The sequence below is a fragment of the Silurus meridionalis genome, chromosome 18, assembly GCF_014805685.1.
Source record: "Silurus meridionalis isolate SWU-2019-XX chromosome 18, ASM1480568v1, whole genome shotgun sequence".
NCBI lineage: Eukaryota > Metazoa > Chordata > Actinopteri > Siluriformes > Siluridae > Silurus > Silurus meridionalis.
Window position 1 is genome coordinate 18,399,905 of NC_060901.1, and position 13,886 is coordinate 18,413,790.

General features: G+C 41.8%; 1 protein-coding gene across 1 annotated transcript; it reads right to left on the reverse strand.

Moving 5' to 3' along the window:
* Positions 1–5,602: 5,602 nt before the first annotated feature.
* tmem214 (transmembrane protein 214) lies at positions 5,603–13,725 on the reverse strand. The gene is made up of 16 exons (XM_046874012.1): positions 13,396–13,725; positions 11,996–12,189; positions 11,747–11,897; positions 11,519–11,653; positions 11,280–11,362; positions 9,690–9,795; positions 9,446–9,527; positions 9,250–9,351; positions 9,024–9,165; positions 8,441–8,532; positions 8,244–8,292; positions 8,058–8,165; positions 7,294–7,508; positions 7,043–7,211; positions 6,792–6,943; positions 5,603–6,043 (listed from the first exon to the last, which is right to left on the reverse strand). Exons 1-16 carry the CDS (start codon positions 13,532–13,534, stop codon positions 5,917–5,919), a joined length of 2,046 nt encoding a protein of 681 aa, XP_046729968.1. The 5' UTR covers positions 13,535–13,725; the 3' UTR covers positions 5,603–5,916.
* Positions 13,726–13,886: the final 161 nt, after the last annotated feature.

Sequence of the window (13,886 nt, forward strand, 5' to 3'; positions counted from 1 at the left end):
CTCCCAACGAAAATCTCAACATCTTCAGCTCTGCTACCTCCAGCTCCACCTCCTGTCTTTTACTCAATGCCACTGTCTCTAATCCATACAACATCGCAGGTCTCACCACAGTCCTATAAACTTTCCCTTTCATTTTGCAGATACCCTACTATCACAAATCACTCCTGTCACTCTTCTCCACCCACTCCACCCTGCCTGCACTCTTTTCTTCACTTCTCTAACACACTCTCCATTACTTTGCACTGTTGACCCCAGGTACCTGAATTCCTCCACCTTCTCCAGCTCTTCTCCCTGCAACTGCACCACTCCACTGCCCTCCCTCTCATTCACACACATGTATTCTGTCTTACTCCTACTGAGTTTCATTCCCCTCTCTCCAGCGCATATCTCCACCTCTCCAGGCTCTTCTCAACCTGCTCCCTACTCACAACAAATCACAATATCATCCGCAAACATCATAGTCCAGGGAGACTCCTGTCTGACCTCGTCCGTCAACCTGTCCATCACCACTGCAAACAGGAAAGGGCTCAGGGCCGATCCTTGATGCAGTCCAACCTTCACCCTAAACCAGTCTGTCGTACCTACTGCACACTTCACTGCTGTCACACTGTCCTCATACATGTCCTGCACCACCCTCACATACATCTCTGACACACCTGACTTCCTCATACAATACCACAACTCCTCTCTTGGCACCCTGTCGTAGGCTTTCTCTAAATCCACAAATACACAATGCAATTCCTTCTGTCCTTCTCTATACTTCTCCATCAACATTCTCAAAGCAAATAAGGCATCTGTGGTGCTCTTCCTCGGCATGAAACCATACTGTTGCTCACAGATGGTCACCTCTTCTCTCAGCCTGGCTTCCACTACTCTTTCCCATAACTTCATGGTGTGACTGATCAACTTAATTCCCCTGTAGTTACTGCAGGTCTGCACATCTCCTTTATGCTTAAAGATCGGTACCAGCACACTTCTTCTCCATTCCTCAGGCATCTTCTCACCTTCCAAAATCCTGTTAAACAATCTGGTCAAAAACTCCACTGCCATCTCTCCTAAACATCTCCACGCTTCTACCGGTATGTCATCTGGTCCAACCGACTTTCCACTCTTCATCCTCTTAATCGCTGCTCTCACTTCCTCCTTACTAATCCTATCTACATCCTGCTTCACCAACTCCACATCATCCAACCTTCTCTCTCTGATTTTCCTCATTCATCAGCTGCTCAAAATACTCCCTCCACCTTCTCAACACACTCTCCTCACTAGTCAACACATTTCCTCTCCATCCTTTACTGCTCTAACTTGCAGTACATCCTTCCCAGCTCGGTCCCTCTGTCTGGCCAAGTGATACAAATCCTTTTCTCCTTCCTTAGTATCCAACTTCTCCTACAGCTTCTCATATGCCTTTTCCTTGGCTTTCACCACATCCCTCTTTACCTGCTGCTGCATCTCCTTGTTCTCCTGCCTACTTTTCTCATCACTCTGTCTATCCCACTTCTGTTTTGCCAACCTCTTTCTCCTTATGCTCTCCTGCACTTCCTCATTCCACCACCACGTCTCCTTGTCTTCCTTTCTATTTCCAGATGTCACACCAATTTCTGCAGTAGTTTCCCAATCTTCCAGCACCTCTTCACCACCACCAAGCTCCTGTCTGATCTCTTCCCTGAACCTCACACTACACTCTTCCTCCTTCAGTTTCCACCATCTTATTCTTCTTTCAGTCCTCACTCTCCTCCTCTTCTTCTTCGCCTCCAAAACCATCCTACAGACCACCATCCGATGCTGTCTAGCTACACTGTCCCCTGCCAATACCTTACAGTCTCCAATCTCCTTCAGGTTGCATCTCTTACATAGAACATAGTCCACCTGTGTGCACCTTCCTCCACTCTTATCGTCACCCTATGATCCTCCTTCTTCTTAAAATAAGTGTTCACCACTGCCATTTCCATCCTTTTAGCAAAATCTACCACCATCTGCCCTTCCACATTCCTCTCCTTAAGGCCATACCTACCCATCACCTCCTCATCACCTCTGTTCCCTTCACCTACATATCCATTAAAGTCTGCCCCAATCACCAATTGTTCATTCCTACGTACCCCTTCTACCACTTCATCTAACTCACTCCAGAATTTTTCCTTCTCCTCTATCTCAAAACCCACTTGGAGCATAGGCACTAATGACATTTATCATCACCCTATCAGAAACTCTCTTCACCTCCACTACACTCTTACTGTACTCTCCCTTCAGAATCACCCCTACACCATTTCTCTTTCCATCCACACCATGATAGAACAGTTTAAACACCTCCAATGCTCCTGGTCTTACTCCCTTTCCACTTGGTCTTTCCCTGTGAATTTGGAATGGTTTCTAGAGGCAATTTTTTAATTATAACAGTGTTTAAGCATTTGATTAATACAGATTGTATTATTAGATGCTTTTGGAACAGACCAATGTCTGAACAGACCCAAACTGCGTGGTATGAACAAAGCATCCTTCTAATAAAGTATGGTGAGATGGTGGGTTTGGTTTTTGTTGGCCCAATATCAGGTGAATTCCAAGCTCACAAATGTAGTTAGTGCTCGAAAGAATGTGACACCAATGATGAAGTGTTTTACCCTGATACGAGCGCTCGAGTATAATGAACTTGAATGGATTTGATTTTAAAGTGCAAACATTTTTCTTTTCCTGTTTATGTAATTCTATTATGAATCATACACTTGAGAAAATGCTGCAAAAAGTTGTATTGCAATATTGACCAACATATTTTATTATAATTGATCTACATCATTATGTTTGGAGACGGATGATCCGCTGTGGCGACCCCTAAAGGTAGAAGTCTATATATATATATATATATATATATACACAGTGAGGAAAATAAGTATTTGAACACTCTGCTATTTTGCAAGTTCTTCCACTTAGAAATCATGGAGGGGTCTGAAATTGTCAACGTAGGTGCATGTCCACTGTGAGAGACATAATCTAAAAAAAAAAATACAGAATTCACAATATATTATTTTTAAACTATTTATTTGTATGTACAGCTGCAAATAAGTATTTGAACACCTGTCTATCAGCTAGAATTCTGACCCTCAAAGACCTGTTAGTCTGCCTTTAAAATGTCCACCTCCACTACATTTATTATCCTAAATTAGATGCACCTGTTTAAGGTCGTTAGCTGCATAAAGACACCTGTCCACTCCATACAATCAGTAAGAATCCAACTACTAACATGGCCAAGACCAAAGAGCTGTCCAAAGACACTAGAGACAAAATTGTACACCTCCACAAGGCTGGAAAGGGCTACGGGGAAATTGCCAAGCAGCTTGGTGAAAAAAGGTCCACTGCTGGAGCAATCATTAGAAAATGGAAGAAGCTAAACATGACGGTCAATCTCCCTCGGACTGGGGCTCCATGCAAGATCTCACCTCGTGGGGGCTCAATGATCCTAAGGAAGGTGAGAAATCAGCCCAGAACTACACGGGAGGAGCTGGTCAATGACCTGAAAAGAGCTGGGACCACTGTTTCCACGGTTACTGTTGGTAATACACTAAGTTTGCCAATGACCATTTGGATGTTGCAGAGGAGTCATGGGGTCAGATGAGACCAAAATAGAACTTTTGGGTCATAATTCCACTAAACGTGTTTTGAGGAAGAAGAATGATTAGTACCATCCCAAGAACACCATCCCTACTGTGAAGCATGGGGGTGGTAGCATCATGCTTTGGGGGTGTTTTTCTGCACATGGGACAGGGCGACTGCACTGTATTAAGGAGAGGATGACCGGGGCCATGTATTGCGAGATTTTGGGGAACAACCTCCTTCCCACAGTTAGAGTATTGAAGATGGGTCGAGGCTGGGTCTTCCAACATGACAATGACCGGAAGCACACAGCCAGGATAAACAAGGAGTGGCTCTGTAAGAAGCATATCAAGGTTCTGGCATGGCCTAGCCAGTCTCCAGACCTAAACCCAATAGAGAATCTTTGGAGGGAGCTCCAACTCCGTGTTTCTCAGCGACAGGCCAAAAACCTGACTGATCTAGAGAAGATCTGTGTGGAGGTGTGGGCCAAAATCTGGTGAAAAACTACAGGAAACGTTTGACCTCTGTAATTGCAAACAAAAGTTACTGTACCAAATATTAATATTGACTTTCTCAGGTGTTCAAATACTTATTTGCAGCTGTATCATACAAATAAATAGTAAAAAAATCATACATTGTGATTTCTGGATTTTTGTTTTTAGATTATGTCTCTCACAGTGGACATGCACCTACAATGATAATTTCAGACCCCTCCATGATTTCTAAGTGAGAGAACTTGCAAAATAGCAGGGTGTTCAAATACTTATTTTCCTCACTGTGTATGTGTGTGTGATATATATATATATATATATATATCATGAGTACCGATATCCACTGCTAATGTTTCACTACCAGAAAAGAAAGAAAAGTTATTTTAATGAATGATTTCAGTAATGTAACCAATTGAATTGACTTGGAACCACAGAGCGATGGTTGTGTCTCCAAATACTTTTTCGCAAGAACATTGCACTGCTCATGCACAAAGCAAAAAAAAAAAAAAAACTCCAACAGTTAAAATACAGATGACTACATGAACAGGGCTGCACAGATTTTATTAAATTATTTATAAACCATTTATACAAAGCAACAAAAAGAAATAAAATAAAATAAAATGAGATCTTAATATTTATATTATTTCTCTTTTACACTTCCTTGGTGTACTTCCATGGAACGAGGAGGGGGAGGAGCTATGGCCTAATAGTGAATCTGTATTGTAATCAGACTCGATTACAGATACAGTGATAAAAAAATATTCACCCTTTGACACCTTATGGTGTAGGAGCCTATCGTCAACATGGGAAATGAACAGACGATCAAACGTAGAATTGAAATCTTGAAATTAGAAATGAGTTGCCAGTCCTGTGGTTATCAGGCAAGTCTTAACTGAAGAGAACGAGGCGTCGAGAACAGACACCTTCGTGTTCATCTTGATCTGATCACATTTTTAAAAAAGGCTGGCGGATTACAGGAACTACAGTCACCATGAAGTCTCTCAGATACTGGGATTTCAGATTGAAAAAAAGTTTGAAAAAGAAACAAAGTTTGGTCGCACAGCAATGGAATGCAATCAGCAAATAGGGAATAAAACCACACACTTATATGACGTGAACAAAAGTATTGGAACGCCTGCCTTTTCCAGCCGTGTGTTGAACTGTTACCGCAAACTTGGAGGCAAATTTGGATTCAACTTTCAACTTAACCTATGAGACCCAAACCTGTCCAGGATGACGGTGCCCCTGTGCACAAAACCACGTCTATGAAGGTCATGAGTTGCTGTGTAAGATCTAAAGCGTCTCTGCTCCAAACCCTATTAAACACATTTGGGATGAATTGGAACGCTGACATTCCAAACAGCAGCTATTTGGGACTAAACATGTGGAATGGGAGCACGAACCAAATGATATTTTCAGGTGTTCACCCTATGTTCATATAAAGAATGAAATTGGCACAAATGGAAATGAAATCTTTAAAAAGTGTATCCCGCGTCGCTCTCCGTACCCGAGTGTCACTCCTGCTGTGTCTTTCACCGTCTTTTATTTAACAAGTACACACACAAAATAAATATTGTATCTGTGATCTTCGGAGTTAAACAACAAGAGAGAGAAAAAAAAAACATTTTAAAAAGTCCTGAAATTGAGAAACGAGTGTACGGCGTTCCTAAATGATGTAGTTGGGAAGAGTGAAATGAAGAAGGGAGCGAGTGTTTCATCTCTTGTTAAGTTCTGCAAAATCGGAGAGACATTAGGTGGAAAAGTATCGTACAGTCTTTACAGCCAGTTGTGAAAGGGTCGATGTAAATAAAGAGTCTCCGCCCTGTTTTCTGGGCGTGTATCATGCCTTGAACAGCAGCTCCTGAGCCCAGCTCCTGATGGCTGTTGTTGTGTCTTGCAAGTAAATCCATGTGCTGTTGGTAAGAGCCACAACGTGGTTCTGCATGCAGAGGAGCGACACTTCACCACTACAGGGGGGGAGAAAAACATACATTAGCAAAATGTATTGATATTCAACTTCAAATAAATAAAAGAAAATGGTCCATAGAGCTAAACCTCTGCAAGATTTCAATCTAATAGAGAAGCATGTGCTCTAAGGATGGCTCGATACCATTATTTTGGCGAATGTCATACATCGGAATTGATACTAAAATCGATAGAATAATTGACAAATAACCAGCATCAAAAGATGTAAATTAAAAAATATATTCATATCTTAATACCTTTGTATCAAACCACAACAAAAAAACCTACAGGGAACAGTTACATTTTGACGTTAGAAAAAAAAAATATATATATATCTCAACTAATACAATGAAAATATATTCAAATCTTGTCTTTGACACTTTTACCTGTTGTGAAGCAATTTCAGAAGCCACCTACAGGTCAACTGTGGAACAGCAGTGTATAAAATAATGAATTCAGCCGAACTATGATATTGTGGTTTAAAATGGGATATATATACACCGGGAATTTTCAGTGCAAAAGATCTTACTGGCTTCTAAATGACACCAGTTCTGCACCTACGTGACGGTGTCGTGACATGAAGCTTTTGGAGCTCCATTTCCATCCGAATAATGCCTCGATTTTTACTTATGGATCTCCTTGTTTTTTAATCGTTTATTCAATAAAAGGTTTAACAATTATCAAATCGCTCCTACAACAGAGTCCCCAGGCAGGAATAATCCATTTACTAAATTAAACACTTGTACTGACTTGCAGGAGTCTTGCAGCAGCTGCCAAAGCTGTTGGAGCAGTGTAACGATGTACTGCAGGCCGGGCAGGATGTAGTTCTGATGCACGAACAGCAGCAGCTCCTTTACAAACTCAAAAAACTTGAAAACGCTCTCTGGGGTGATGGCGCTGATCTGGAAGTGGGCAAGGATACAAAATAAACAAAGGGCAACATTAAATACATGCAGACTTGCACGAGTGGAAGTCTTAAAAAAAAAAAAATAAAGAATTACCCGTTCTACCAGTACGGGGGCGCTCTCCTGTAGCCACAGCATCGACTCGGAACTCTTCTGTGTGACAAAGACCGCAGCCACCTTGGTCTTCTCCAGAGCGGCTTCCAAAAACGGCCCCACGGTCTCCACAGCCAGGGAGTAATAATGCGGCGTATTCTTAGCCAAGTAGCTGCGTGACAACGACAGAACGCGATAAGTGCAATGCAGCGCACGTGAATCCAACGTTACGAAATGCGAGTTAAGGTTTTTACTTGATGCTCCGCCGGCTGTAATGGGACACTTTACTCCAGGCCTGCTGCGACGCCGCAGTGACGCCGCTCTTTTGCAGGTACAGCGCCGTGGTGGAGTCGGCGAATGCGCCGTGAGATCTTACGTCATGGGCTATAAAACCGGCGACAAACACCAACAGCGCCAACAGCACCCGCGACCACGGGAACCCCCGAGAGTGAATTTTCATCTGCAGAGACTGTGAGAAGGAGAAGATGATGAGTAAGCATTTATGGTGATGTAATATGGGAATGAAATGAACTAAATGGGTTTAGTGTTTAACCAATATTCTTGTATGCGATTTCAGCAATAAAAACACTTAATTTTCTAAAAAAAGAAAAATTAAATGACTTGTTAATTTTAAGAGACCCGTCTTATTCGCTCTCTCTTACATAGTGTTGCTCTTTAATGAAGAAAAAGTTCTGATCCGATTTTCGATGGAATACTCGACTACTAAAATAAATTAGTAGCAGCAGACCAATTAAAACTCGTTTAAAAATTTTGAAACGGACGTATATATACACACACCCACTAATACATAGACACACCCCCATACACACACACACACACCCACTCATACATAGACACACCCCCATACACAGCTACCAAAAGCTATAATTAGCTTATAAAGAAAGCTAATTAACCAATCAAAATGGAGTATTGCACTTAATAGAGTGTTGTACTGTGGTACAAAATGTAATACATAATCCTACATTTCTATGCCCCATGAGTCAGAAACGTGTCTTACACTGCAGACAGCGCTGCATTCTTGTACATCGTCCAAGTTCGCCGTGGCCCTGATCTCTTCATTGGTCACTTTGAAAGACTGTATCGTTTCCTGAAGGCTGCTTCGCAACTACAAAACAAACAAAACCGGTGTTCAGCAGTAGTGCACAGCAATCTAAAACAGCTAAATACTGATCAGCTACTGTACCTTGGGTGGTAGTGTGCTCCATATACTGAAAAGGTGATTCAGCAAGAGGCTGATGGAGAAAGACAAAAAGGGTTTACGACTCGTGCCTTTATGAACAGGGTGCATTGATACATGAACGTAAAGGCTAATAAATATCAAATGTAGTCGCATCCCATTGGACACATTTAACTGGTATTAACCGTAGGGTCAATGTTTACCTGGACTGGGTGAGGTGTTTAGTGTAAAGTTGCCTCCACACACCCAAACTCTGTGTGTCTACACAAAGGCACTCAGTCATGCTGCTCAGCAACTACAGATAAAAAAAACCAAATACAATAAATAAATCAATAAAAACTACAGATTTGATGTTTACTGGATTGAAAGAAAGCACAAGGTTGTGTTTGTATCTTCCTGATTCAACGGCAGCAGTGAACTTTGGGGATTTTAATTTAACGGGTCGTTCGGAATCCCCGGTTCGTAGACGTTGTTTCCCTATCTGGGGCGTGCCCTCTCACCCTTTATTGTAATCCAATTTTCATTAGTAGCTACTAATGTCCACTGTACTGGCAACACTGGAACACTGCACAATAAGATGTGATCGTGCCCAGTCTATACATTTAACCCCTTCGGTTAAGCCATTTAGGAAGCGGGTCTTCAGGCCTTTCTTCATTCAGGTGCCATCAGAGTTGGCGTATGAAACGCCTTCGAAACACCTTCAAACTAGTCTGCGAATCACCGTTACAGGATTTCCAGTGCGAGTAGTTTTTCCGTGTTCGTTTTGTCTTCGTGAAAACTTCTTACCTCTTTCTTCATAGAGTCTGGACAACTCTGTGTGGCCCGGGAGAGAAAGGAAGGAAAGTACGTGTGCAGTGTAGATTCCGGTTTCGCGCCGAAGGCTAGAACCTTCAGACGTGGGTAGATCCTTCTCAGCTGCTCCTGCAGACTGAAGAAACAAACATTTCTTAATAGCGATGAACTTTATCTGGCTTTATCGAGTGAGTGGGGTTTCGGTGTGGTCATGGGTTACCTTGCTGACAGGGCATTTTTGGGCATGTAAGCAAAATCCAGCAGAGGGAAAAATTCTTTCGGGCCCATTACGCCAAAGCCTTTAGACAGATTGGCATGGAGCCTAGAACAAAGATGGAACAAGTTGCACAAACACACAACTAAAGTCTGAGGACCCAAATGTCCGGTCATGTGCAAGATCAAACACAAATACTCACGTGAGCAGTCTCTCTAGGTACGCAATGGCATAGGCAGACAGAGTTTTTACTCCTAGAACAGGGAGCATGATTCCCAGCCACACTACAGGACAAAAATAAATAAATAAATAAATAAATAAAAAATAAATAAAACACACACACGGAATTAAACAAACTCTTGAAACAATCCTGAAATCCCAGTCTAATCCGTAATAGGTAATTGATTCCATTGTGTTTGGGTCATGGATAATAGAATAATACTCACCTCTTATGCCTTGGGCGAGATCGGAGAAGCCGGCTTGTCCCAGAGCCCACATGATGCTCAGACACTTCAGAGGACGGTTCTGGTGGGAGCGCAGCAGCTCCAGGTGCTACAAAAGACAGACGTCGTCAAAGACTCGGCAAACAGGACTAATTCACTTAAACGCTTAAAGCGGACGGTAAACAATGGCCACTTTCCAGCTAATAACCCGAATACGTTTGTGTAAAGCAGAGCAGACTTTCGCTACAGGAAATTCCTTCAGACACCTGCTACTGTTATGGGTGGCAAAAGGACACGTTAAAATCTTTATATATATATATATATATATATATATATATATTATCTTGTATTGATCTATCGGATACTTGTGCTCACGTGACAAATTCGCAGGTCGGAGTGCACCAAACGCAAACTTTGGAGCGCAGCGACATGCAAAATCGTGTCGTGCTGAGCGTGCGTGCGTGCATGGTGGACAATTCACCCACCTTTGTGTAGGAAAGCGCCGAAATGAACACGCAGTCTTAATTATCATGAAACACTTTTTTTTTTTTTTTTACAATTAATTGTGTTGTAATTGTGTAATTGCTTGTATTAATATTAGACTTTTACATTTTGTAGAATTTTATTCAGCTGAACTACAAACCAATAAAATCCTTTTATTAAAATTAGATTTTTTTTTTTTAATCGATGGGATCGCGAACAAATTGAAAGAAAAAAACAAAAAAAATTAACCCGAACTATTTTAGAACAAAAATATTTATCGATTCCATTATTTCCTCCGTAATTCTGAACCCCCTCGACATGACATATTGTGAATTTGTTGTCGGGTTGGTATTTTCCGAAGCTCACTTTTACGTGCTGTTCTAGTTTTCCCGCCTTCCATTCATTTCTGAGATTAGTGAATGCCTATGAATGTGGGTAGAGACCAAGCTGGTGAGTACGTTGAACAAAACTGTGCGTGAACATCCTACAGCTCCATTTGGAAACCAGATGAACAGGGAGGATTTGACTGTCTATACCAGGGGTCACCAACATAGTGCTTTTCAACATGGTCTTCTCTAAAAATAACTGTTTCCTACTTTGTTAAATTATTGTTGATAATTATTATGAGAAATCATGAACATGATCAGTGTCTTCACATAGATGAATATCATTAATTATTAAAAATAACATAATAAAAGGTGAATTGAGCAAATTTGTTATTTCAGATCAAACTGAAAACTGTGTGTATCAAACTGGTAGCCCTTTACATTAATCGGTACCCAAGAAGTAGCTCTCAGTTTCAAAAAGGCTGGTGACCCCTGCTCTATAGACTCCTGCTCACGCCTCAAGTATAAACTGGTGTTCTGTGCTTCCTGTTAAACCGTTTAACACCATCTCAACCTTTACATATTGGGTGTTTGGCAGACCTCCCTGATCCAGAGCGACTTGGATACTGATTCACCAGGACTTGGACTAAATACAATAGAATATTTAAACAGACTAAAGCATTTTATTAGACCTTATAAATCTGCGGAAACTCGCAACCCATTCGCTAGACAGAAAAATAAATAAATAAATAAATAAAAACAATCAGACGGAATGGTCACTTACTTGAGGCAGGCTAAGCGTAGCTATTTTGGGTTTACTCGTCATGATGGCCTGGATGCACATCCTATACCCATGCAGCGGTTCAGCTGTTAAGAATAAATGAATAATAAATGAATATATAAATACAAGACTGTGATTCCTGAAAATGACCACCACCCTCAACCCTGTGAGACCCTCAATCGTGTGACACACAAGTGTCCGCAAAACTTTTGTCCGTATACCGCAGCTTGAGATGTATTCACCTGTCTGTCTGTCCATCTCCCGGAGCATAGTGAGTACACAGTGATCGAACAACTCTTGTAGCGCGTCACCGTTTTTCCCCAACAGATTCTTGATTACGCTGCGGAGCTCCTTTCCAGCGAGGCAGTATGGGTAATCTGTGTAGAGATTCACACATTCAGACTGATGCACTGGAAGAAAAAAAAAAAAACACTCCACACCATCGGAATCCTGCGGTTATTTAAACGCACCGTGAGCGTAGCTGCTGAGCGTGGGATCGGTGTCAGGGGCGAGAAGTTTGCTGTTCAGATACCCAGCCAGATCCTTCAACCAGACGCATGGATTCTCAGGGAACATGGCTTGACTTTTGTCCAGCTGTTGTTTCAACTCTGCCACATCCATCTAGAAAAATCAAATAAATAACCATGCATGCATGCATGCAGACACCCCCCCCCAGTACATTATGGGTGCTGGTATGTCGTATTATAACATCATCTCACAGCTTTGACTGCTTCCTCCAATGTTTTGTAGTGAGTTGTTTTCGGGCTGCTGGTGGACTGGGACTTCTTGGGCTGCTTCGCTGCATTGAGCTTTTTCTGTTGGGTCTCAGCCGGAGGAGGAACCTGCTCCTTGTTCTGCTTCTTTCCAATCTTCTCTAAACCCTCGAATATCGTCTTGGACATCTTTACAGGTGCTGCACAAACAACAAAAAACTAGTTTTTGTCCGTCCGGGTGAAAAGGAGACGAGCGTTGAGAAACGGCGCTCCGCTCGCGAGAATTTTGCAAGACAAAGCGGAGCAGAGGCGAGTCTCTAAGCGTGCAAACGTTTCGAAAACGATCTCTATACACACATTTCTGGGGTTGCTCAACAAAATCTAAGCTCTGAACTTAAAAGCTAAACCGGTTCATATACCAATGGATTACGCAGACATGCTGATTCGGTAGTTATTTATTCGCCTGTGACAGAAACTGAAACCAGAGCCAATTATTTACAATTCACAAACAAAAGTATTGGGACACCTGCTTTTTTTTTTTCAAAATCGTACTTCCGTCCCAAAAACACGCACAGCTGTATAGGATGTCTTCGGACATGCGAACATGAAATTGTCCCTTTACTTGAACTAGGAGACCCGAACCTGTGCACCACGAAAAAATACAGGTTGGAGTATAAGATCTTGATCTGCTACAGAAACCCTATTGGGATAAGATGTTACACACTGACTGCACCCCAGTGCTCTTCACTTCATCTCCCCTACATCAGCACCTGACCTTCAGAACATCCTTGTGGCTGAATGATCCACTCTAGTGGAACATCTTCCCAGAACATTGGACAGCAAATGGGGACTCGTTGTGGAACAGGCTGAAGAAGAGGAACCGAGAAGCACCAATCTGATGTTGGTGTCCACAAACTTTTGTCCAAGATTGACAGGAGGCGCGGGACCGGAAGTTAGTTTTCCAGACGCGTTTTCTACTCCAACTAAATACACTTTCGCTTATTTTAATATCATTTTGTATATATATATATATATATATATATATATATATATATATATATATATAGTTTTTCTATGAGTAATAAACAATATCGACTATTGCACCTTTAATGTGAACGTGCGCGTGCTGCTGAATGATGTCTAGCTAGCTCCTGAGGCATGCTAGCTAGCGACTTATGCTAGCGATGTCTGATAGCAACCCGCTTGTGGTTAGTTTTATTTTCATTTATAATGTTTATAACTGTACTATTCGCTCTGCTAATAAACCAATACACTTGAGCACCGAATGACAGAACGGCTAGCTAACGCTAATACAAACCCCGGCTAGCTCGCCCCGTTTGAGCTAGCTAAAGATGGAGGTCACGTTTGATTAAATACGATTAAAAAAACAAAAACATTTTACTTACGAAACAGCTCCATTTTTGAGGAGTTCGGCTCGATCAGAGCCTTTCTGGACTTCTTCTCGGCTTGACTGTTCTGTTTCTTGCCTCTTTTCACGACCTCCCATTTCCCAGCAGAACCGTTATTATTCGGAGCCGAAGCCATGGTTCCGTTTATTGCGCGCTTGTAAAAATAAACAAATAAAATAACTTTACGTTTAAACGCTTTAGATTTATTTATTTACCACGAAGCTGTTTAGTGTGCAGAATAATACAGAGTAATGATCACAGATCTGCTCCAGGCTGCGACTTTAAAACCGTCTTTATGCCACGTCTACTCTGGGGGCGTGACGTCATCACGTAGCGTCACACGCCCCCCCATTACGTTCATGTTATAATTTCAAAAGTTTGGACACGCCCTCATTGGGTTTTCTTTATTTACATTAATACTGAAGACAATCAAACTATGAAACAACACGTATGGAAACTAAACAATCCAGAAAATGTTTTTAAATATC